The sequence below is a fragment of the Periplaneta americana genome, chromosome 11 (genome assembly GCF_040183065.1).
Source record: "Periplaneta americana isolate PAMFEO1 chromosome 11, P.americana_PAMFEO1_priV1, whole genome shotgun sequence".
NCBI classification, from domain to species: Eukaryota; Metazoa; Arthropoda; class Insecta; order Blattodea; family Blattidae; genus Periplaneta; species Periplaneta americana.
In genome coordinates, this window is record NC_091127.1 from 125040263 (window position 1) to 125067725 (window position 27463).

The 27463-nt window shown below is 35.7% G+C and overlaps 1 protein-coding gene across 10 annotated transcripts in view; it reads left to right on the forward strand.

Annotated features, from left to right (window-relative positions):
• The window catches only part of Hipk (Homeodomain interacting protein kinase), a 138339-nt gene that overhangs the window by 73232 nt on the left and 37644 nt on the right, over nucleotides 1-27463 (forward strand). For 8 of the 10 annotated variants that reach the window (XM_069839994.1, XM_069839996.1, XM_069839999.1 and 5 more), the window contains 4 exons: nucleotides 1067-1183; nucleotides 16597-16914; nucleotides 20544-20867; nucleotides 23020-23177. In XM_069839994.1, coding sequence (XP_069696095.1) covers nucleotides 1067-1183; nucleotides 16597-16914; nucleotides 20544-20867; nucleotides 23020-23177 — 917 coding nt within the window. The remainder of the gene's footprint in view (nucleotides 1-1066; nucleotides 1184-16596; nucleotides 16915-20543; nucleotides 20868-23019; nucleotides 23178-27463) is intronic. The other 2 variants (XM_069840000.1, XM_069840003.1) reach the window with 1 other exon arrangement.

Here is a 27463-nt window from a genome sequence, read left to right on the forward strand (position 1 = left end):
CTTATTTTTTATTCACATAATATACAGGGTGTTTCTGAGGTGATGTTACAAACTTTCAGGGATGGTGAAGGGCACATGTATCAATTTGAGATAAGGAACCATGGTCCAGAAATGACTGAGTCGAAAGTTATAAGCAAAAATAGTTGTGTGGAAATGGAATTGTAATTTGGCACCACATGCCCTCCTTCCCTTAACTTTTGGAACAGTCTTGGAAAAATGATATAAGCCGGATGTCTCCTATGTGGGTACTTGGCCCGATACAATCTGTGAGCTTGTCTACTGTTCCCATTGGCTCATCCATATTCGAAAATCAGGTCTGCTTATTCCGCTCTCGTGTATTCCTCCATTTCACTAGGACTGATAGACTGGACACTGCAACTTGTACACATACACTGCTGTCTACAGACGTGCATATCAGAACCGACCATGTCCGTTACACATTACGCTATCTGCATTGCTTTAGTGTAGTTTCCTGTCCCCATCCCTCAGACAGCGCATCGAATGGAATACTGTAAGTAGACAACTTAAACAACGTCAGATGAATACAGTATGTGTAAGATGTACAGATAAATACACATAAATAAGGTGTACAGAGGAATAAAATTATTTCATTTCCACACAACTATTTTTGCTTGTAACTTTCGACTCGGTCATTTCCGGATCAGGGTTCCTTATCTCAAATTGATACATGTGCCCTTCGTCATCATCCCTGAAAGTTTGTAATACCACCTCGGAAATACCCTGTATACATAATTTATAATTTCTTCTCATTTATTTCGGAATCAGCTCATTCAAATAAATATGCAGTAATGTTATTTCGAATTTGAAAATAATCTGTGTTACCACAAACTACACCACAGTCACGAAATGTGCAGTATTTTGTATTTGTGCTAAGTAATTACACTTTATTACTACACCTACATACATTAATTGTGTGGATAGTAATAAATGAAATGGAAAGCAACAGTGTTTGTAATTGTTGTTGCACATGGTTTGATGCTGGTGCATGCAGTTAGTGAATTCCCTTAGTTTTTGTTTATTCTGACTCCCTGTTCCCCCCTCGTAGCTGTAAGGATAGGAACTGCAGTGCGTGTTACACCTCAGGCTTGGGTCTTGCCTGCCACATCAGCTCCAACTGCCCCTCGGTGTTGACAGTTGCCTCGCAAGATGAAGCGTATCACAGGTACAAAAACCACTTCACAGTGCGCCCACACCTGCTGGCTGTGCTAAATGGACAACATGAACTGATTGCTTTTTGGGTGCTATTTGTTGTTTGGGAGGTGATTGTTGAGCATGGTCAGCCCTTCCACCATATTATTTTAATGAAATTCGATTTATATTTTTTTTCACGTGTGATTGGATGCAGAAATATTTGACTGTGTGATACTTATTTTTGTGTTTTATTAAAGTTCTATTTCTAATGTCCTCTTGTGTCCTTAGACTTATTGAATGCAACTGCCATATTTACTCAAATATAAGATTTTTTTTATGTTTTTATTTTTGTATATAGGCCTTATAAATTAGGGTTGTCCTTGTTCATGTACCATTTAAGGATTTGTCAACATCCTGGAGACTCTAGCTTGAATTATGTTGGTATCCCGAGGTTTGTCATAATCTGCCTTATAAATCATTTGCAATTGTAATTAGGTTTTGTATACTTTTTTTTTTCCTTAATTACTAAAGATGGGACAGCAACAGCCTTGATACTTGTCTTTTATGTGAGTTTTTCCTGAAAGAAAGTAACAGGGTTGCAGTAAAACTATAAGACATCTAACAACCTAGTGGAAGATATTGTTTTCAAGAAAAGACTGTCCGGGAGGAAAAAAAGAAACTGAAATCATTGAGTATTAATAGGAATTTGAAATTGTGTACAAAAAATAAGTGAATATGAACTGTTTTTATAATCTTCATATACAAGGCGCTTCCATAAAGTAACTTTCCCACTCGTCCCACAGCTAGCAATCCATATGTCGCGCGAAGCGATTGTGTGTATGTGATAGAGTAATGTCCTGGCGTGGCACATGCGCTAGTGGAACTTCCCGATTTCTCTCAGTAGCTTCGTTGCATTGGTTGAAGATGGACGTTCTTATTCCAGCTCCCACCGAGTTGAAGTGCTGTCAGTGGTAAAGTTTTTGAATGCACAGGGCATAGTGCCAATTGAAATTGATCGTCAGCTATGCTAGGTTAAATCATTAAGCTGTTGGACTGAAAAATTTACCAGAATCTGTGGATGATATGCTGTGCTATTGCTTGTTGAATGCAGTGTCTCAGCACTTGCAAATTCTCATGGGGTTTAATGAAGCCTCAAGCCGAATAATGTTACGGGTTAAATCTGTTGAGCTAAGTGCCCTGAATTTGATACATCCCCATCCATTTTAGCAGTTTGGAAAAGTCTTTCAGATAGGTCTGAACAATGACTGCATAGTGACATAGTGCTCCGTCATGTTGCAACACAACTTCATGGAGAATATTATCTTAAATAAGCTGAGGCTCTAGAAATTGTTTGAGGATACCAAGATAAACAGTTTCTGTTACTTTGATGTGTTTTTAGACTTTGAGTGAAAATGGTCATATTGGATATTTCATCATATCCTGGAACTTAACATTTCTATATTTCAGAACTACATGCAAGTTCTATCATAGGGTCCACACCTGTTGAGTAACGGCTAGTGAATCTGGCTGTGAAACCAGGTGGCCCTGGTTCGATTCCCATTCGGGGCAAGTTACCTAGTTGAGATTTTTTCAGGAGTTTTCCCTCAACCCAATATGAGCAAATGCTGGGTAACTTTCGGTGCTGGACCACGGACTCATTTCACTGACATTATCATCTTCATCTCATTCAGATTCTAAATAACCTAAGATGTTGATAAAGCGTCGTAAAATAACCTACTAAAATTAAAAAATTCATCATAGGACAGATATGTATGTCCAGAGGGGGCGAGCTATCTGCCCTATCCAGTGGAATACCCAAAAGTCTTATTTCTGAGTTCCTCTTTTCTCAGTAAAGAAAAGGTTCATTCACCTCGACTGGGCCATTTCAAGTCACACACACATTGATTTACAGTGAATCTCTATCCAATGAAATAAATCTCTGATGGTAATTCACTGGCCTAGATGCGACAGAGGTATCATTCAAGAGAATGTGTTCCATCAAATTTTCACGTTCAGTTTGTCCCATAATTAATTGTGGACACATAGCTGCGTGTGTCAGTAATGCTCTTAAAGGAAGTCGTGCAACACTTAAATGCGATAGACTTTTTTTTTATGTTGATTTCATAATATTGTAAACAGTAAGTTGATCTTGGAAGTTCTGGTGTTTCTGATGTCCTGTGGACATGCTTGACTCATCCTTGGAAGAGATCACTTATTAATTCAGCACTTTGTTGTGATATATTGGCACTTTCAATCTTTTCTCATCATTAACTGACTCCAGTCTGTTGGATTTATCTATAGGTTCTGGTTTGTGAAATCGTCTTTGAAATCTCACTGTAATCACATTATTCCTGTCCCCTGAATCCGAAGATTTACTACCAGGATACGTTCTCTATACATTGTTAATCAGTATTTGCAACATAATGATTCGTGAGCATTAAGGGTTGATTTCTAAAACACGGACGAAATGGTGGTTCCAAACCTCGGCTTTTGAACTGCGGTCGAGGTCTGAATCCTTATGTTATATCTAAAACGTAATCGAGACGTGGCTTGAGAAGAAACCAATGTTCATGGGTTTTATATATGGCAACGCAGCTAAGAATCGATTTTCATTTCTGTAAACAGTCTATATTAGAAATAAATTAACATTGGGATTAATATTTTTATTGAATTGCAGAAAGTCACGTTCTTTTGTTCTCAGCTAAGGTATTGTTATATTTACTAATTTACAGAATGCGTTTAAAATACTAGCATTACTTAGTATTTAATAGGAAACAGATTTTTAGATACCAATGATATTCCCCAAATAATTAGCACAAGTCGAGCGTTTATGTTATAGTTTATCGTTTGTTCATAACTACTACCAACATTAACTAACTGAAAACCCGGTTCTAAGGAATTAATAACCTAAATATTAACTGGATTAAAATTTCTATTGAAACTAAAATGTAGTAGTCTATGGTTCTATTTTCACATATAATAGGCTAGTACTACGTGGAAAGCCCCAGTAGCATAAAACTTAAAATAAGACAAAATCACGTTTGCTTCATATTCTTGTAGACCCATATCACTTTCGAATATTAAATTAAATATCCAAAACTACTGTAAAGACTAAGAATTAAGATATATCGTCTTATAGGAATAAAGATATAATTAATATAAAATATTATATCTTACTTTCCTCAAAGCAACAAGGTGTAAAAAAGAATTGTCACCCTGCCGCCTTTTGCATTTCGTTGCAGATTATTATTTAGCATTCTTGCTAAATTTTGCGTTGATTCCTTCGAAAATCGAAATATTCGCCTGAAATTATCGTCGTTATGTAGTTACAAAGGATTATTCCTGTCTCTCATCACTCTAATCCGGAGATTTAATACTCGTAGACACAAATTTTCCTTTGATAATCATCCAGCTGGTCTAATACCTCCTCCTTGTATACATAAAGCCGTGGTTTTAAACCTGCTCCAGCCATGGTCTCTGCTTCAGACCACGGTTTCGAGTCATGGCTCAGAAAAATGAAAAAGACCTCATTTTATAAATCCAAATGCGGTTTAAAGCCATGGTCGTGGTCTAAACCTCGTTTTAGAAATCGATCCTAAGTTCCAACCAAAAAATAGATGGGGAGTTTATGGATACTCTGTATTATAAGGTTTCTTTCGTCGCATGGTTAAAAAAGTTGTTCAATGCTATTTATACTTCATTCTGTCTACATGTATTCTTATCTCATACTTCAGTTTTTATGGTTTTTGTAACTCATGGTTTGGCGTTGTCAGCAAGCACTGTAATAGGCACATAGGAGTGGCCTTATATCTGGCCAATCATTTGATATAAAATCAGATAGAGAAATTTTCCCATTTCCACAAGCAGTGACCTCGCAATCTTAAATTACTTTAGAGAAAAGACTTGGCAGAAATCTGTATGAAACTGATATTTTATTTTGGCATTGATTTTGATCATACATTTTCCTTATGTGTTACTAATATCCGATATTGAATAATAGAATTTTCTACTGCTTTAACGACACTGGTAATTCGTGTTAAATATAATTTTTGTACAGATTTCATCAAACGAAACCGTTGCAACATATGATGAAAGGTCGACCTGGTTGGCGAGTTGGTATAGCGCTGGCCTTCTATGCCCAAGGTTGCGGGTTCGATCCCGGGCCAGGTCGATGGCATTTAAGTGTGCTTAAATGCGACAGGCTCATGTCAGTAGATTTACTGGCATGTAAAAGAACTCCTGCAGGACAAAATTCCGGCAAATCCGGCAATGCTGATATAACCCCTGCAGTTGCGAGCGTCTTTAAATAAAACATAACATTATGATGAAAGAATAATCAGAAGATTTAATGCTATATAACCTGCACAATCTTTCATTAAGCAATATTGCATGTATCATACACTCATGCACATCTATTCAGTCTGTGTTTTATGAGCTTCTAACTTCAATACTTAATGTGCTTTAAAAAAAAGAATGCAGAATAGCAATATTGCATCTCCCATTAAACTTGTAATGATTATCGCAAAGTGTAGGTATAAAATACAGTATACCTATATATATGGAAAGTTGCAAGACCTAATTTTTTACAGACAAACCAGAAATAATTGGCGAGTATTTTTATGCTGAAGTAAAGTAGAATTACATGCTCAAATTTTGGCATGTTCAGATATTATGCGCATGTATGTGTGAATGACATAAGTTTTCAAGAAAAACAAAAGACAATGAGAGATAATGCGAGATCCATCCAACTGTTCATTCACCATATGCACTTTCAAGAACATTGAACAAGTTCGAGATCTTTTGCAAAAGAATCATTAAATTATTATCTGAATGTTGGTGATATTGAATGTTATCCACAATAGCCTATCACAAAATGTTTCATTAGAATCTAAATGAGAGATAGACTGCACAAAATGACCTGTCAACAAAATAAGTGCTTATATCGCTAAAATACATACAAAACCTAAAGTTTACTCGTTTGGACATTACAGTCTGTTGACTGTATTTTTAATCCTGATGTCAATTAATACACATTTACCTACTCCCTTGTCATTGGTAGAGTGATTTCTGCAAACAGCTTGCTAATGCGATGCATAAAAGAGTAGTTTCATAATATGATACTGTTTTTATTCACGTACATACCTACCTTTACTTCAAAATATGTATTGTTACAGAAAGAAATATGCCAGAAAATGGAAATAATGTTTTAAAATATGTTACTGGTAGGGATTACAATACTTCAAAATATAGGAAATTGCACAACACAGTGTGATCCCTCTTTGATGAACGTGAGTTTTGTGGAAGCTATCTGTGACCTCTAATACTTTTCCTTACGTCGCTTCAGCTTGACTATTTGTTTAGCCTGTAGATCCACGGTCAGGAATAAATGCCATCATAGTTTCTTATTGCATTCTAACATTTTCAAACCAGCTGTGTGCTATCTCTAACACCTGTGTTCTTTGAGTTTAAGAATTGAGTATTTGAGGGGCAGTGTTGTGTGAAGTCAGAAGTTGATTTTTCTGAGTGACATTGAATAGCATTGCAGAATCAATCAGCTAGTCCTTCGACAAAAAATAACAAACGAAGAAAACCTTTAAAAAGTGGAGAATGAGCCTGACACAGTTTTAGAAGGCATTATTCTATTATCTGACAGAAACTGTTAATGTAATTAATTTTGAATTATTAGTTATTGTTTAATCTTAATTGTACAATGATCATAGCTTTATTTCGCTTGTGGGCCATTTTAATGATGCATTACTCATTCTTTGCCATGTGAGTTAGTGCTTCTCAGTCACAGCCATCGCTGGCGGATGAATACAATTTCTTTCGTTGACATCAGGATTAAAATTAAGCTAACAGACTTAGTTGAACTTCCTACATAAATGCTTTATACAGCATAATTGAGTGTGTAGTAATGCTTGTCTGAACATCAGAATTTGCACATGAATGGAAGAATAATTATTTTACTGTACAACAGACCTATCCAATTATTCGTAGTTGTCTGCAATAAATTCAGTCTTGGAACTTTCTAGACATATTTTGTAATTTTTCCCCCTTGCTCCTGCCTTTCTGTCTTCCCCAAACTCCAATATTTCTGTGTATGTAATAGTTTGGAATTAATTTGTCCGAAACAGTAAATGAGGTCATATTGGTATATTGTAAAAAGTAAAGTCAACCCTATGACAGGCCAAATCGGCCCACAGAGTGGCGAGAGGTCAAGACTCCCACCTTTAAGATATTTGGCATTTAATGGCAGTAGGGACATCAGTCCTATATGACCACATGCTTTACCCCCAATGTCTGTGGTACCCATTTCTGTTAGAAGCTGAGTCGATTCCAGGGCCATAGTGCAGCTGAAAGGATTAGATCAATGCAAAAATCCATGACCCCATCGGCAATTGAACCCATGTTCACCGGTTGGTATATTGTAGACCAGTTAATGAACCAAGTATTGTGGTATTTCTAGTATTTGCAATTAAATTTCGTTCATAATTCAAAATCTACTTTTGAAAATATCTCGTTCAAGTGGTCTGAGTCCAAGGGATAAGTAACAACAACAAATTATAATTATTTAATCATTATTAGTGATGTGTCTGTACAAAAAGTATGGGTAATCAGTCTTCTCCTTCCCTTTGAATGTAAACTCTGACAAATTTATCTTGTATTTGGGTAAATGTGGTATGTTCTGTCGTAACTAGTTTTTCTTTCTCATTAGATTAGTTTGTTCACCTTTTCATAAAATTAAATCGAATTCTCTTTCAAAAGGGAATTGTAGTTGGAAGTCTGGTTCTGCAATGGATACAAGTGAAAACATATTTCCCCATTGCAGCTTGAAGAGCTCTCATCTTAACATCTTATCATTTGTTAATAATCAGCTGGAAAGATACTTAACTCCTTTGAGTAATAAAAAAAAACATCACATCTTCTATCATAATCATAATTTAAGTACAATTAAAATTAATTCTTACAATTCATGCTCATACAGTGATTTTGTGAAACTGAATCATATAATTCGAATTAATATAATACTTTGCGATTATGAAAGCATGTTCAGAGTAAATAATTTTGTATGACCTGGAAGAATAAAATAATTCTTTTTTTGTACAAGTCTGCAGCAAAGATGCTTTGGTTTCATATTGAATAAATAATTTCCTTCCGTCAGTGGCAGATACAGTGATCATTCTAGAAATAACATGCCAAAATTGTGTGAACTTGACTGACCTGCTCATTTCTTTGAGAATCTGTTTGCTCTTTGGCTCCAAATGTACTTCTCATCTTCGTATTATGTATTTCATTTTCTGCTTTATCAATAGCATCAGCAATCTCATGATGTCATGAAACATTCTTCAGAAAAATCTGTTTTCAAAGTAGAAAATGGTGCAGCAAGAAGTAGCCAACAGTTTATTTTATCAGGTGTCCTCTGTCAAAAACAGTTTTGTATATCATATATTGTGCCTGCGGTATAGTACTTCCCCAGTTTTACGTATCTTCTAAAGGAAGTCGTATGTTTATTGAGGATTTTCGTCACCTATTGAAAATGATTTATTTTGTTAGGGTTTGAGCCCATAGACACTGACTGGATGTAATGACAAGCATGATAACCATTAGACCAACAAGGAGGACATTATGTCATTCTAGACATAGCAGTGCCCCACATGGCAAAAAAAAAAACCAGATCGACCCTTGTAGCTATTTCAGAGCCTTGTTCACTCCAGAGCACGATAGACTGGTAACTAAGACTTTCCTTCCCTGCCTGGGAAGGAAACTTTTTTTTGTTCCTTATTCAAATTTATTCCCAATACTTTTCGATTGCAGCGATATTTTACTACTTAATTAACTTATTATTCCCAGAACATGAATTTTACCAGCAATCCAAAAGTATTGGGAATAAATCTGAATAAGGAACAGAAAAAAGTTTCCTTCCCAGGCAGGATTCGAACCACGAAAGTCTTAGTTACCAGTCTATTGGGCTCTGGAGTGAACAAGGCTCTGAAATCAGCTACAACAGTCGGTCCGGTTTTTTTTTTGCCACTACTGTACATTGTATCAAGGATGTTAAAAGTGAGAATTCTTGAGAAGTAGTGGAATGCTGGCATATGAAAGGAGGTATCCGGAAAACCTCTCTCATATCCACACATTTTACTTCATTTTTCTGGATTTTGAATCGAGATCTCCAGCATGGAAATTCAGTGTTCAACTATCAGTTCTGTAATATAGCATTGCAACACATTATATTGGAACACTATTATATTAGACAGATGTCATTTATAAACGGAATTATGAAGACAGTTGTAATTATTTTTGTTTGTCATTATGTATACATATTTGTTAAACAGAAACACATCAATAGCCATCTTGTTAGTGTATCAGTTTTTCTTGTCAAACACAGGCTCAAATATCAGTGCTAGTGGTATTGTGGCAATAGGATGGTGTTTGGAATAGATTTCCTTACGACCTGTCCATTTTCCTGCCATCATTACTGCTTTATAATAATAATAATAATAATAATAATAATAATAATAATAATAATCTTCTATCTGGATTCATCTCTGTATGGTGCCTCATAGACAATTATTTAAGATAGTCATGTTACTAATGAAGTAGGATGCTAGGGTCAAAATTGTCAGTGAAATAATACTGTCTTCTCTCCTTCTGGTAGATCATGAAATAAAATGTAGAGTATTATTCATGAACGTAGTATGGTTTCTAGGTATTTATTGTACTACCCTAGAACTTCATAAATGCAGTTTCAAGTATGTCACAGAAGCAAAATATGTAACTCCTTACCAGTGAGAAGTACAATTTGTGGCAGATTATATGTTATATGTAGCTGTAGCTCCTTAGATTTTTCTGCCACTTTCATTTCACTGTTGCTACATTATCACAATATGACTTCATAGTTTCCGAATGGTTGTAAAATAAATTATTACATTGTATTAAATGAATTGGAAAATCGCCCAGTACAATTATTGTATGAGCAAAGAATTGTTAAAAGTTACTGTACTCCTGCTGAGATTAATTTCTTAGTCTGTTGGGATATTGTCTTAATAGTAGCACATAGTCATATATTTTTGTGATTAACACTTGAGTGAATATGTTATTAGAATTATTTACAGGTATCTGGGATCAGTTCGTTAGTTTGTTTTTGTGGTTTTGGGTGTGTGTAGTTAGTAAATGAGAAAATTATTATTTGAAACTAACAATGGTGATATTTATATCTTCCCACCCCTTAAAGAGCTTAATGTTGTCCATGATCATATAGTTTGATGGCATGTTGTTTTCATAGTAGTTTTGTATATCATTGCATGTTAGAATTGTAAGAGTGGGTGCTTTAATGGTGAAGTTTTATCAGGATATTGGTTCATCAGATAGTACTGTTACAGATTCTTACATTAGCAGCAAATTTGTTGTTCAGATGCAGAAGTTTACAATTACAATTTCAGTCCAGAAAATATACTACAAATTAGGTTTCAGATGTTATATTAATCTGCTTTGAAACTGTGCTTTCTTGTGCACAAATTAAAGGGGAGGTTGGGAGGCAGAAGAAGTGTATATATCTAAATTCATGAGACTGTTAGCGTCTTTCCTATCTTACCAATGTGGTTCCCAAACTTTTTGAAAGCGTGACCCACTTTTGAGCAAGAAATTTGTTTGTGAACCGCCACTATGGTACTTAATCCCATTCAAAAACCAGAAATCCTTGTAAAATCGAAAACAACGATTTTATTCAAAACCAGTGGATACCACTCAACTTCTAATGTACCAGTACTTGTAAGATGAGAAATCAGAATATGCAAACCTCTTTTCCAATTCTTTTTGGCTTCTTAGTCTGGCCTTCCTTGCTGATATTTTCAAACAAACCCTTTTAACAGTTTGAATAGTAGTTTTCAAGGCCAAGATTTTTAACATAACAGCCAAGATTAAAATCAAAGAATTTATAAAGAAACTTATTTATGGTTGATTTATCGTATGTCCCAAGAAATCGAAGAAATTTAGGAAGACCTAGGAAACGCTGGCAAGAGACCGTAACAGATCCATTGGGGCCTAACACTTGAAGGCTGATGATGATTTATGGTTCACATCACTCAACAAAAATAATTTTGATTCATTCCAGTGTATTAAAAGACTTAGCTACGTACCTTGTGGTATGACAAATATGGAGATTGTTTTTATGCACATGAAATTAAGTTTTTACAGTTTTAAACACGATTTTTTTTTTTTTTTTTTTTTTTTTTTTTTTTGCCCCCCAGGAGAAACTCAAAACAATTCAGTGTCACAGCTGTTCTCTGGTGATTTCATTAAGGCAGTGATTCCCAAAGTAAGGGTTGCGAACTCCTGGGTGATCGTGTAAATAGCTGAAGGGAAATTGTAAACTGCCTCATCTTATGCCTAAGAACTACTTATATGGGCTGAGTTTTACAATGTATACTAATATTTTAAATCAGCTGTAAGAAAAATTAAAATCCTCAAGCTACAGTAAATACAAAACAATACAAGTTTTCCTTATGTACTCTTAGAGGGGTCACTGAAATACTGGGGTCATTTTTTTATTTTTTAAATTTTAACACAAAGGTATGAATCAGCATAAACATTTGTTGAAGAAATGTAAGGATTAAATAATATAATTATTCAGGATAAAAGGTTATTTTATTTTCTTTCAGAAAATGTCAGAACAAATACACTCTCTTATCAATTAAAGTGCCCCTTTATTAAAAAAGTCAAATTGTTTTCTGTCTTACACTTAATCCAGTACTATGAATAATTGAATTTTACACATATTTAAATCGGAAGCGACATCAGTAATTTGACTACTAGGAATATTAATAAAACTACAAATCACAGACATAGCGGCAAGGGCTTTGTGGCGAGAAGGATTTGGAATGTGTACCGCTTTCACTTCCTCTTCGTCTAGTCATCACTGACAATGCGATTTAAAACTGCCAGCAAGGACAACAGGCTCCGAATACAGTAGTCTTGCAGGTATAGGTACTCAAGGATCACATTCCATTCTATTGTATTCACTAAATAAAGATGCCTACAAATCCTTGAATATGCAGGCACTACCGGTAAATGTAGAAGTCCAGGAAAATTTTCTCAGTACCCTTTAAAGTACGATATTTTAGAATTTTCAACAGATGAAAGAGTGTATTAAACAGATGATTGTATTAAGCAGTGGATTTTGCATGATTTTGTATAGAGATGTCAAGGGGCCGGACGAAAAGAGTGTATAATGCAGAATAGCATAACAAACGGGCATGTATTATCGGAGTTTCACACCATTATGATTTAATCGAAAATTATATTAGAGTCTTATAAATCTATTTCCTGTAGATTTAAATGTCTAGAAACTCCCACACGTATTCAGGCAGCTTCTGATATTTGGACACAATGTCCACGATTCATCTGTAGTGAATGTGTGTCCATCAAGACATTGAAAGTATCCAACACATGAAAGTTGCAGAGGGACAATTTCTGCTGTAGGGTAGGTACTGCAAATTTTCCCAGTACATTTATTATATAACTCCTGCATGTTCCAGTCAAAATTCAGCCACATATCGTACAATAAAATAATACCTCTCTTTAGCTTTCCTGACTTTGTTAATGATTGCTACAAATGGATATAATGTATAATTTTGTTGTAAGTTCCTGCAGTAGCCTAGATCATCAGCCTATGACATAGGTTGTCCAGGTTTGAACCCTGGCCAGCATTGGAAATATACATAGTGACACTTATGAGAGACAAGATCACAATTGGGGTTTTCCTCGAGGTTCTTCCTTATCCCACATTAGAATCATCATCATTCTGTTCAATCTCCAGTCCACCTTAAGTTCCCAGATCACTGACTGGCAATTTATGGAAGGAGCTGGTTTAGGAATGAGTGGAGTTGCCTGCTTTGAAACTTGGATATTCAGCGGACCTTAGTACAGTCAGCTGGTGTGGGTTGGGAATTCACCTAGCTGGGGTTCACTGTAATAGTTCTCTCAGTTGTACATGACGCTAGGGTTCGCTCTTCTCCTTCAAGATAGTAATAATGTTGATGTTTATCTCATTAACTCTATTCAATTTTAAATTTGTCTATAAGGGTCTAAGTACATAGAGAAACAATGTACTATATGCTCTTATACCGGGATGGTATTCATTTGCTCTTTCTGTACCTCTTCAACATGCACTAAAAGCATCTTTCCAGCTGTCTCTGAAATAAAGTCATTCACAATATAATGGCCACAAGCATCTGTTGTTTCATCAATGGTTTTTTTCAATGGTATCTTTATAAATATTTCCAACTTAAGATTTCCTGAGAGTTGATTCCTCAGGTATTTTTCTATCACAGTACTTTCTAGATTTTCACGGAAATACACATTTTCAGCATTAACCTTTTTTATACCCTCTGTCTGTTTGTGTGTGTCTTCTTGTCTTATGTCTGATTGTCTGCATACCTGAATTTCTTCTACCCCATTAAACTGATTTTGTTCATTGACTATCTCCTTGCTCACCATTTAGTGTATTTGCAATTTTCTTCCCCACCTCCACCAACACTATTATTTTGCATGATGATCAGTAAGTCCACATAGTAAAAAGAATAAGTCAGTAAGGCATGACATTGATGCTCTTACAATGGTTAAATTATGGTGTAGTCATAGTGTAACTGCCAGGCTTATTTTGAAATAATTGCCACAATGTGGATTAAGCTAAATGTGGTATGATGATTAAATTAAATTTGCACAATATGTTACACTTGTCTCCCTTCAGTTGGAACCAGTAAGCAGTTAAATGTAGACAGTATTATCTCTGTAAAACAGTTAAAGTTCTGAGCACTTGTACTAGAAAACAGTGTATATAAAGAACATGTGTTGCATAAATTTCGACATCTTCATTGCCGTGTATATATAAGAAGTGTAATTTTCCCCCAAAAAGTTTTAGTATCCTTCCCATACATTTTGAAATATGAATAATAAAATTTGATATTTTACGAATTATGACAGTTTACTGTTTCCACAACTTCCTCCTCTGACATTCAGTATACAGATGAAGTGTTAAAGATAGGCTTCTCTTGAATTATTGTATTTACAGGATATCTCAAAAATAAACAGACGGAATTTTCTGAAATGCTTTTCAATTAAAAAAACACACACACACACAAAAGCAAAAGGTTTCAGTTTTCTAACTCCAATAGCTCTTGAGATATCAAATAAACATGATGTGTGATTAGGCAGTGTGTTGATGTAGATCATATGTATACTACCTGACATCGAACTGTTCACTTTCAAACTTGGCGCGAAGTCAGAGAACTGTTCTCCACATACTGTCTAATCACTTTGAAGTTAGGCTGAATTTGTATAATTTTACCTATTAAAAAAGTAGAAATCATTTGAGCGAAAAGAAACAAAACGACAGGAATGTCTTTCCTACAAATAACACATACCCTTTCTCTTTTTTAAACCTTTCAGACACTGTCTAACTTTCATTATTGAGATTGGCTTTAACAAATTCACAGAATGATAATTTGAAAGTTATTTAAATAGTATTGTAGTGTTTTCACTGGCACATTTCTTTACTCTGCGACTACTATCAATTAATTTGCCAGTCTATTTTTGAGACAGCCTGTAATCAATAGGTTATTTTCACCTAATGTAGAATCAACATCATGTTGAACCTCTACCAGTAATAACTCAGGACATCAGTAACATTGACAACAGATTAACAACCATATCTTAAGACTTTATTTGGAACCCATCACCATGCTTCCACACTGAATGAAAACTGATCCTTAATCTTTGCTTATACTGTGCCCACCTCTTCCTTACTTAATTTAGATAATTAGGTCACTGATCATATGCCCTGATTAATCGTGATTGTCCCATTTTTGAGCCTTGAAAAACCTGTCCCGACTTTTCTTTTAATAGACTTTTGTCCTGAATTTTTGGCGTAAGTTTGCAAGTTATAAACTTTTTAGAAGTGTGCCGATAAATTTTACTTATAACACTTGCATACTGTCGACATGAAAGATATTTTTCTATGCTATAGATTGTATCTATTAATTATGGCAATTTTTAGGTTGGTACTGCCTGTTTTGTTTATCAATAGAACGGTAATGTTCATGATTTTGTACCATTTTATGTTCAGTTGCTAAGTTCGGCTAGGGTTTTTAATCAATTTAATGGGTGTTTATAGTGAACATTAGAACTGTATTTTAGTCCTTATAACAATGCCAAAAAGGCAATGCAAATTTACAGAAGAGCTTGGAAAGAAATTTCCTTGTTTTAGAGCTATGGCAAATAACTATTCAGCTGAATGTAACTGCAACGATTTTCATTCATATTTGCTTGCAAAACCTGAGTTGCTGAATACAATAGCAACTTCTGCTAAGTATGATTGGAGTAAAGAAAGCAAAATAAACCCCTTTATAAGTGTAATTTCTGACTTGAGCTAAATATTAATAAATTTGAATTGAAAGTGCATTTAATGTCTTCTTATTGCTATAATACTATTTTTAACAAGTATAATTTGAAATTATTAACATTTGTTCCTTCTTTTAGTGTTATTTACGTTTCATTTTGGTATGTGTATCCGTCTTATGATTAAATTTAAATCAAATACTGGTGTTTAGAAAAACATGGTGTCCCATTTTTTTTCCCTAAAGTCCCACTTTCACTCAAAGGAATTATGGTCACTCTGTGTGTATTGCATAATATTGCAGTACTGTTATATTTTTTTTTTTTTTTTTTAATCATATTACAGTCACACTTTTTTACACATCTTTGCATTAAATTCAACCATAGAACACTGCTGTTTAAGAAATATTTCGTCTTCCTTTGAATATTACACTGCAGCTAGAATAAATGTTTATTATTTCCGTTATTAGCGTTTTTTATCAGTAGAGTACATTTATTTTTCTAGATATAGTTTGTATTTTCTTTTCTTTTTCTATCGTTAAATGTAAGCCACCATAATTCATGCACTATTTCTATATTTAATTCTCATTCCATTAAAGCTTTGAACATTTAGCATTATTCTAATTCTTTATTCCATCATATCCATATTTTGAAACTCAGAAATTAAAAAATTTGCTTCAAATGAAAAAATGCCAATGTTCAGTGAAATGAACAAATGAAGAACTACTTGATGATGATTTACCTCTGCTATCTGAACAGGTGATGATGCATGGGGAACTAGTTTCTGCTGGCACCTTTCAAAAATTGTGGAGGATTAAAGAGAATGATAATGTGCCAGGAGTTCGATTATAGGAATCTGCTGTCAGGACATAAATACCGTGAATTTTCATTTCTTTTAAGCTTATTTGATTAATAGTTTAATTTTACTGTGTGTTAAAAAAGAAAAAGAGCAAGATAGAACAATGCTCATTATTCACAGCATCTGTTTTAAGTGTATTGATATCGTTATGACAGTTGTGTAACAAGACTTTTGTTTCTGCTGTACTGCAGTGCTCAGTCAACACCGTCCAGAGGGGTATCTGCAAGACAGAGGAAGAATGTCATATCATGTGTGACAGTGGCTGATAGTGATGGGGAGGAGCATCGGAGTCCAGCAAAGCAACAGTTGCAGCAAATGCAGCAGCAGCAGCAGCAACAACAACAGCAGCAGCAGCAGCAACAGCTGTACCATCACCAACAACAACAGCAGCAACAACCGCCTCCACCACCACCACCACCCCCACCACAGCAGCAGCAACCACAAGTTTCAGTTTCTGTTCATACCCCAGCGCACATAGTCCGAGAGATTAAGCATGAGCCCCAACACAGGTGAGAGTTCAATCTTTCCAGAATGGTTAGATTGAGATTTAAATTTGCATTACATTTGGGATAAATCTGAGCCTTTATACAGGGTGTTACAGAATTCCTGTTACAAACTTCTAGGGGTTGTAGAGGGGACTAAGTAGATAAAGTTTTGTTTAGGAACCCATGTCCGGAAATGTATCGTTTCGATGCAAAATAAGTTTAAAAATCAATTCGATTTAAAATCTCCCGCTTCTTGGTATGCAAATAATGGGCTGAGGGCGAATTCTGCAGTCCCCAGATATAGTGTGTCTTCTGTTTAAATCAGTTCTACGAAGTCGACTTTCACATCAGTTGTAATTCAGTCATTCAGCAGTATAGGATGAGACAGCAGTCCCCTGATATCGTCTGTCTCATCGTGTACTGCTTAATGGCTCAATCACAACTGATATGAAAGCCAATTCCGTAGAACTGATTGTAAACAGAAGACACACAATAGCAGGGGACTGCTGTCTCTTCCTGTACTGCTCAATGACTGAATCACAACTGATGTGAAAGCCGACTCCGTAGAACTGATTGTAAACAGAATACACGCCATATCAGGGGACTGCAGAAGTCACCCTGAGCCCATTTTGTTTGCATACCTTGAAGCGGGAGATTTTAAATTGAATTGATCTTCAAACTTACTTTGCATCGAAACGATACATTTCCTGATATGGGTTCCCAATCAAAACTTTATCTACTTAGTCCCTTCTACAACCCCTAGAAGTTTGTAATAGGAATTATGAAACACCCTGTATATGTCAGCCTATTGACTTCTTTCTACTCATCATAGAAATTGAACTCAATTCAGTGAAGTTGATATGGTTGCCATGACATGAAGATATTTAGGACAGTGAAATTACTAGTAGATTGACTAAAAAAAATCAGAAAAATACTTCACAATATTTAGTCCTTTTTTTCGATTAGTTTTAGATTTTTGAAGCTGGCTGGTATGGACTGGATGACTAAAAAAAAACACAGAGTACTAGAAAATTGTTCAGGACTGCAAGTGTATAAACATTCTAAGTAAAGAACAAAATAAGAGCAGTCTTCCAAGTTGCTCAAACTAAACTTTAGTTGGGTTGTTGGTCTGTTATCTGATGTTTAAGGCACCTTTCTATAGTCAGTTACACGAATGATTGTAAATTAAAGCATTAAATTCCTATAAAGAATTATTACTTTAAACAACAAATTAATTTAGGGCACAAATTGAAGTTCTTAAACTTTGTAGTGCAATAGTCATTGCCTTTTTTTTACGTTGGGAGGTTTCTAGATTTAAATGAAAGGCATTATCAAATATTTTAAGTTTGTGTTCCTTCAGAGAGCACTGTTTACTGGCGACAATAAAATTGTCAGTGTTGGGTTTAATACTTTTAGCAGATGCAAGTCTCATTATGGACATTACGTGATTGTCAAATGAGATTTAACTGTAGCATTTACGTTTACTGGGGTTGTTTTATCATATTCCTAGCCACAAGTGAATGTGTACTAACCTCTGCTGTGCAAGACCCTTGCTTCTCCTCTTATTGTCTTGAGAGGGGAAGTGAACTGTGTACCTGTGAGCAAGAATTGATAGAGAGAGCAAATGGCTACAGCAAGTACTCATTGACATGACTGCAATAGGCCCTGCTAGTCTTGGTACAGAAGATGAATTATTAACATCCCCATACTTTTATAATCTAATTTAAATGCTTGTCACTGGCATTGGTGCAAATGTGACGGTGTGACTTTATATCTTTATATTATTATGTCACCAAAGTTAATGCATTACAAGTTTATTTCTGTTTTAAAATAATGAATAGCCAGTGTCTCTTTGTGAATGAAGTTCTATTTTCTGAAAATATTAACTGACTCTATTTGAATAAATTTAGTCACTTGTAAACACATGCTTCTCATTCCCCCCATGAAGAAGATATACTTATGGTTTTGTTTAACAAATATCGAAATCAACCATGGCTTCATGTACTGATTATGAAAGACAAAACTGTTAAGTCTGTAAAGCTAACCAAGTAAGCTTATCTAATCGTAGGCCATAAAACAGTGTTTCTGAACCTTTTTAATGATATTCATGTGACTGAATTGTGAGTTCCTTTATTCTTTTCTGCACTTTCCTCTTCCTTCTGTTTGTAGTGAGCTGTTTAATTTGTCACAGCAAACTAAAATTTTGTTGTGCTCCAGTTATAATTTCTACAACTTTTCCAGTTGTATTACAGAAATTATCAATGTATTTCAGATTTGTCAATTCAATTTCAGGTAGTATCAATTGTATTTTAGATTTGTCAATTGTATTTCAGATGGTATCAAATGTATTTCATATTTGTCAATTGTATTTCAGGTGGTATCAAATGTATTTCAGAAAATAAGCAATGCATTTAAGATTACATAGTCACTTTTATTTCACAAAATAACAAATGTAGGCCTGCTTGAGATTTTAACATGTATTTAAAAAAATGGAAAATGGATTTAAAAAATCCTCAACTTTATTGCATTTTAGTTCCAACAGGCATATTCATCACAGCTAAAGCTGCAGCTTGATGAATTGTACTGTTTTGTACTGCACGAGCACAATCACCACCAACAATATTGTGTGTGTTGCTTCATCAATTTTACTCTCTACTGTACAGTAGGTGGTAGCTCAGTTGGTAGAGCAGCTGGCTACGGACTGGAAGGTCCGGGGTTCTATCCCAGGTGATGACAGGATTTTTTCTTGTTGCCAAACTTTCAGAACGGCCCTGAGGTTCACTCAGCCTCCTATAAAATTGAGTACCGGGTCTTTCCCGGGGGTAAAAGGCGGTCAGAGCGTGGTGCTGACCACACCACCTCATTCTAGTGCCGAGGTCATGGAAAGCATGGGGCTCTACCTCCATGCCCCCCAGTGCCTTCATGGCATGTTACAGGGATACCTTTACCTTTTACTATACAGTAGGTAAATTAACCTACAACATCGGGAGGTATGACATCAGGAATTCCAAAATGGGTTTTTTTTACGTATGTCTTCACTTTACACCAAATGTTCTCGATTGGATTTAACATTGGAGAATAAGGTGCCAACCGTAATTTCTGAAATACAATTGATATTTTCTGAAATACAATTGATACTATCTGAAATTGAATTGACAAATCTGAAGTACAGTTGATGTTTTCTGAAATACAATTGATACTCTCTGAAATTGAATTGACTAATCTGAAGTACAATTGATATTTTCTGAAATACAATTGATACTATCTGAAATTGAATTGACTAATCTGAAGTACAATTGATATTTTCTGAAATACAATTGATACTATCTGAAATTGAATTGACAAATCTGAAGTACGATTGATATTTTCTGAAATACAATTGATACTATCTGAAATTGAATTGACTAATCTGAAGTACAATTGATGTTTTCTGAAATACAATTGATACTATCTGAAATTGAATTGACTAATCTGAAGTACAATTGATATTTTCTGAAATACAATTGATACTATCTGAAATTGAATTGACTAATCTGAAATACAATTGATATTTTCTGAAATACAACTGGAAAAGGTGTAGTTACTTGTGGTAGGAATTTACACAATACTATAACTAGATGAGCTAGAGATAATGCAAAGGCTGTGGGTTGCAGTTCTAGCTACTCGAGTGGAGCATCACAGTCACAGAAGAAGCGGTTGCTTGCAAAGGCGCAGTCAGAGTGCATGCTGGGAGTTGCAACAAAGCGAGAACCAGGCCTGAGTGACTACCACCATAGTCACGTGCATGCCAGTGACTACATGCACCATTCTACATGCCACGGTGGTGGCAATGGTGTCAACACATGCAGCAAGGAGCCAACTCTGGTTGCTAGTAGTTCTGCAAATGCAGTGGCAGCAGGGTATCATTATGTGACCACTTCCTCAGCGGGTAGTCATGCTACCGCGACAGGACAGGAGCAACACATTGTATATAGTGGGTAAGAAAAGTCACTAAGTTATTAATCATAATAGAGAGACCAGTAACTAATCACATTCTTGTACCGATAACTTGGTTCATGTAAGTCAGTAGTGTCAGAGTTGTATGCTCCAATACTGGTTGTGGAGCTAGATCGGAGCTTGAACTTGCTTATGTCTGTGGAAACACCGGAGCACGCAACCAGTCTAGTGGAGCGCTCCGCTCCATTTAGTCCCTATCTGACATCGCTGATGTAAGTAAAAGTGGGAGAAGAAGGTGTTTTTCTTCTTCAGGGTGATTACTTTTCAAGCCTGTTAGTTTGACTCATTTTGCTCTCAGTCTACAGGATCAAAGTAGGCAGTCTAAGAACAATTTTAATTTTGCAGTCCTAGGCAAATCCTCTGGAGTCAGAAAGCTATTCCCAAGATATTGCAGTTTGCTGCATTCATTTCAGTACACTGGAACAGAAGTTTCTTCTTCCTTCTCATGTTGACTTCATGTGATATAATTGGTGATATCTGTTATTTGTGCGTAGATATTTCTTCAGGCAACAGTGATATGTAGGTATTCATGCCTTCTCTGTTTTATGATGAAGGATGGATAGAACAAAGAAAAATTCTCTCCAGCACTGGGACCTGAACTCGGGTTTTCAGCTCTACATGCTGATGCTAAGTCACACCGGATTCCAGTTCCAATGCCAGATCGAATCCTCTCAGTTGTCCACACCTGTGGAGTAACGGCTAGCGCGTCTGGCCGCGAAACCAGGTGGCCCGGGTTCGAATCCCGGTCGGGGCAAGTTACCTGGTTGAGGTTTTTTTCCGGGGTTTTCCCTCAACCCAATAGGAGCAAATGCTGGGTAACTTTCGGTGCTGGACCCCAGACTCATTTCACCGGCATTATCATCTTCATATCATTCAGACGTTAAATAACCTAGATGTTGATACAGCGTCGTAAAATAACCCAATAAAATAAATCCTCTCAGTTTTCCCTTTTGTGGTCTTCCCTCATGTACTGTGTCACCCATAAGTGACAGTGGCACAATGTCCAATGCACTAAGTACAGAGGTGCCCTCATTACGAGTGACTAAGTGGTCAGGATCCGACAGGATGAGCGCAATCTTGAATTAATTCAGTGATTACTTATGCATATCATATTATTATTATAATGTACCGAAGTACATATGATATTTCCGTGCAGGAATTCTGCGTTATCATATGATGAAGAATGGATAGAACAGAGAAAAATTCTCTCCAGCACCAGGACCCGAACCTGGGTTTTCAGCTCTACATGCTGACTCTTTATCCACTAAGTCACACCGGATTCCAGTTCCAATGCCGGATCGAATTCCCTGTTCTCTGTTTTGTTTAAATTACTGTGGCACTTCTCTCACTGCATCACCATTTTCCTATGAAACAGAACCACATGTTTCAGTCATCTCTTTTAAGAGTGCACAAAGCAAGCTTGTAGATTGTTATCTTTCTCTCTTTGCAATTCTGATTTTTCTTATGGTTAATTTAAATGCAGTATTTATGTTTAGTGTAATTTAGTTCATGCATCTTTACAATTCTGATTTTTCTTACGGTTAATTTAAATATAGTATTTATGTTCAGTGTAATATAATTCATGCATCATAGGCATAAGGCTGTGCCGTAAAATTTTCTAAACTCGCATATGTTGCTTGCTGGTGCTCTGTGGTGACACCATGGGGAAGACATACATTTCCCGAAAAAGTAGAACTATATTTATCTTGCCTATCATCTGTCTCTTTCACTCTTACTGCCTCTTTATTCTTCTCTATCCCCTTTCTCTTCTGCTATCTTTCTCTCTGTGTGTAGCATTAGAGATCTGGAAGGATTATAGTCTACCCTACAACTTCATTGAAGCCCAACCACTTCTGTCATATATTAATCTTCTCCAACTTTTGTTTACTATCATTTTAATGTCTATATTTTTTAATCATTTCTTTCTTGATATACTAATGCACTTCTTTCAACCAAATTTTCCTTTAATTAAAGCAATAGAACAACAGCTATAATTAAAATCTTTACAGCTTCCTGTCTTAACAGTAAAAATGAAATCTAAAGGTAATGGTTAAAATTTCTATAACAAAAACACGAAAATACAGTTGCTATCATGTTTGTATTTTTAATGCTTGTAATTGTTTCTCTGTGTAGTTGTAGTGGAGATAAACGCGGGTCGTGGGCTCCACCTGCCGCACACACGGGACGCGAAATGCTTGCTCCTCCTTCAGCTCACAAGCGAGACTCTGTGGCTCGGGACCACTTGGCAGTACCTGTAGGCTCTCACCGAGAGTACCATATCCCTCAGCAAGGTACTTGTGACATCATTTACTCATTTATTCTGTGTTTGTGAATGTGAATGGGCTAATAGTATTATGAAGCTATGGATTTTTGCAAGCATGCACATACATAAATTTGTACAGTGTGTTTCGGGTGCATTGGTGTGAAGTGCTTTGTATGTAAAATATTCATAGGATTATTGTACCATTTTATATTACGTAACACTTACAATTGACTAGCTTTCTGCCCATGTCTCATTAACATTTTGATTTACAGCATAATACTGAACAATGTTCTGTCTTTGAGAAACGGAGACTGGCGTAATTAATTATAGTAATAACAAAATCTATATAAAAGATATGGGGAGGAATAAAATGTAAAATATTAAACAGCCAGTGCAATAAAATATTATGAATGAAACTTTGTTGGCGATATTACAGTGAAAATAATTGTGCAGATAACAGTATACACGGTGATTCGCGACTAATCAGCTGTCCTTTAGGAATCACTTCTATAGGCCATTTTAAACATAAAATGTGAGATATGAACATGGATCTGATTATAATTGTAAACAGTTAAGTAGCTACAGGCGGCCGGGTAGCTCAGTTGGTAGAGCAGCTGGCTACATACTGGAAGGTCCGGGGTTCGATCCCAGGCGGTGACAGGATTTTTTCTCGTTGCCAAACTTTCAGAACGGCCCCGAGGTTCACTCAGCCTCCTATAAAATTGAGTATTGGGTCTTTCCCGGCGGTAAAAGGCGGTCAGAGCGTGCTGCCAATCACACCACCTCATTCTAGTGCCGAGGTCATGGAAAGCATGGGGCTCTACCTCCATGACCCCCAAGTACCTTCATGGCATGTTACGGGGATACCTTTACCTTTTAAGTAGCTACAACTGATTAAATTCTATGAAAGTGACAGTAGTTTTGAGCAGAACTGAGAGTTATTAACTTAAAATACACAGAAATATTAATTCATAGTACTGTATTAACTATAAAATAAACATACTTCATTCTGGCAGCAGATTTTCAAATATAGGCCTACCTCCTTCTGCTTCAATACACTTTGGTTACACTGATGTGAATGACACGCACATTCCGTACCTTGACACAGCTTAACCTTATGAGCGTAGCTGATAATCACTAGACTTAACTTCCCCTTCTTCCTCGTACTATACCTCACAGCTCATCCCTTCGTTTTTTTGCATTCCAATTGTTGTATTACGATGCAAGCAACTCCAAAGCCTGATTCACAGTATGATGTTTGGATTTTTAAGAATAACTTTCAAGCTAATGATAATCGAACACATGTTCATATGACATTTTATGCTCAAAATGATTCATAAAGCGTGGATCATTATTCGTGAATCACCCTGCATTTGCACTATTAACATGTTAAAATTAAATTTTGTTATTTTAATAAAGAAAAAATATGTGAGTACGAGATCAAAATTATATTGCATATTTGTGCTCATTATACATCACAGTTTTTCTCTGTAGGCTTTCATATTTAAGGTTTTCTTTTTTAATTGAAAGTTTGTTTTAATACATACCCGTTGTCCTTTCAGTAGCCCAGAATTCCTAAAGAAATTCCTGCCAATCTGATCCAACTAAAATCATGCTAATTTGTAAGTTGTCAGTTCAGAGACTACAGTAATACAGTACATGTTTTCAGTGTCCTTAATACCAGGGGCGTGCATTTAGGGCAAGCGGGGTAAGCGCCGCATACCCTAGTAGACACACTTCAAATTAATGTATCAATTTTATCTCATTCAACTTATAGATGAACATTTTTAATGAAGTGTATTCTGCACTTCATATATAAATGTTCTGCATTAACTACATTTCTGCAGTAAGGCAGCTCTTCGTTCACAGCTTGCCTTTAGCCTCATTTTACAGTGCTGGCGCATGCGCGGACAGTAGACAAGGAGGGAAAATTTCCTAGTATACCAACCACTGTATGGCCTATACGCCCGTACACAGCAAGAATAAGCGCTAGGATTATCGCTTGTCCTGGCTTGTTAAGTTCCTGCAGAAGAATACCAGTGTTGATTGTTGAATTTGGCAGTGTGTGTGAAACATGCGATTTGTTTGTCAATTGAGATAGTGTTAAGGATCTCTCAGTTATTTGAAGATTTTGTTTCTTTGTGAGTGACAATTGAGGGCTTTGCTGGGAGAAAGGCGGATAGACCTATACACCCTTCTTTGGGAAAACGGTTTAAAATGTAGTGAATAATTCGCTAATTATAGTAGCGAAATTTTGTTTTGATTGTACTGTACATACCTGCAGGACAGGGCTGCGTGCGTGTATAACATTTTATTCAGGTGCGTTTTAAAATCTTAGATTGCATGTATCTCAATTCGCCATATTGACGTATACGCCCTTTTTCCGGCAAACCCCTCAATTTATGTCGTAGTTTTCTGTGTATAAACTAAATATGGTATTGATTAAGAATGGGCGATTCGTTATGTCCTATCGAACAATTATTGAAACACACATTTCGACTACATTTTTACATGAAATATTAAACATAATACAAAGTGATCGACCATGTCCTGAAATGTCAACGCTTTTTGCAGCTCATAAAGACAAAGGAAAAGAATATACTCGACATTTTCATGCGTCCCAATATCAGAAAACTCAGTGGGTTGCAGGAAGTGCAAAATTAAATAAACTCTTTTGCTGGCCCTGTCTTATGTTTTCTAAAGAAGAAACAGTTTGGTCTAAAAATGGTTATGATAATCTGAACAATCTGCACAATGTCATTAATAAACATGAAAAGTCACAGGCTCATATTTTTAGTGTTTTACAATTTAGGTAATTTGGATTATCTCGAATAGACGTACAGTTAGATTCACAATTTCGTGTCAGTGTCGAGCAACACAATGAAATGGTGCGAAAGAACAGGGAAATATTGGAGAGGTTAATTGATACAGTCTGTTTTCTAGCCATGCATGAATTGCCATTTCGTGGGCATTGTGAGTCAGAAGAGGCAGTTAACAAAGGAGTATATTTAGGTGCGCTCAATTACCTTGCAAAATATGACGGAGCTTATTTCCGAAGACATTCTGAGAAAAAAGTCATATAAACGTTCTAATCGCAATATTTTCAGAGTTACATTCATTTGAAGTTGTTAGTAAAATATCTTTGTCCTTTAGTTTTACGGGTAAAAAATATTACAAATAGAGAATGAACTATTCAGAAGTGCCATTTCTTTAATTGGCTATTTTTGTGAAGCTAAAAATAAGCTTCGTAAGGGACGGTAAATCCTCGTGAATCAACCTATATATATAGGTTTTGAGAAAAGCTGAAAGTTTCATAAGTCATGATTAATATGTATAAAAGAAATGTCAATAAGTAAACTTTAGAGCTTACCCACACAAAAATTACACCGCACGCCTCTGCTTAATACCAAAATAAAGTTGTTTTTGTGTTGGGCATCCCATCATCTCTCTGTATGCTGTGATTTCCTCCAACCTACTGGACAGACTTTACTTGTGTTCAACATATATTAGTCAGTTTATCCGTCAAAATTCTCTTGAAATATAATCATTTTAAATAAAAAAATTAATACTTAAATTAATTAATTTGAAATCAAAAACAATTTTCTTCTTGATTTTTGTATTACATAGAATAAACTGGAAAGTAAAAGACATATTTTGAAAGAAAAATGATTTCCTGAGATAAATTAATTATATACATAATTATTTGTACTTTTTGTTGTTATTGCAGTCTAAATGTTTATTTTCCTACCAAATGTCCGCAGTAGTAAGGAAGGGTCTTGCACTCTTAAAGGGTTCATGGTCACTTGTAAACTCTCATTGTGTGAGGGTGAATTTCTAGAAACAATTAGTGTTATCAAAAGTCTATCTACTCGCATAATACTTAAACCATAGAATTTATAAAACAATATATCTTCTGATTTTATTCATGTTTTTTAAATAACAAATCATGAAGATAATCTATAAACAGCAATACTTTCTGCAACACGATAATGGAACTGAATTGTTGCAAACATATATAATGAGAAAGTGTGTGTCATCTTCGTTGAAGTCGACCTGGTTGGCGAGTTGGTATAGCGCTGGCCTTCTACGCCCAAGGTTGCAGGTTCGATCCCGGGCCAGGTCGATGGCATTTAAGTGTGCTTAAATGCGACAGGCTCATGTCAGTACATTTACTGGCATGTAAAAGAACTCCTGCGAGACAAAATTCCAGCACATCCGGTGACGCTGATATAACCTCTGCAGTTGCGAGCATCGTTCAATAAACCATAACATTTTTAACATTTTCTTTGTTGAAAGTTCTCAGTTCTAGTGTTA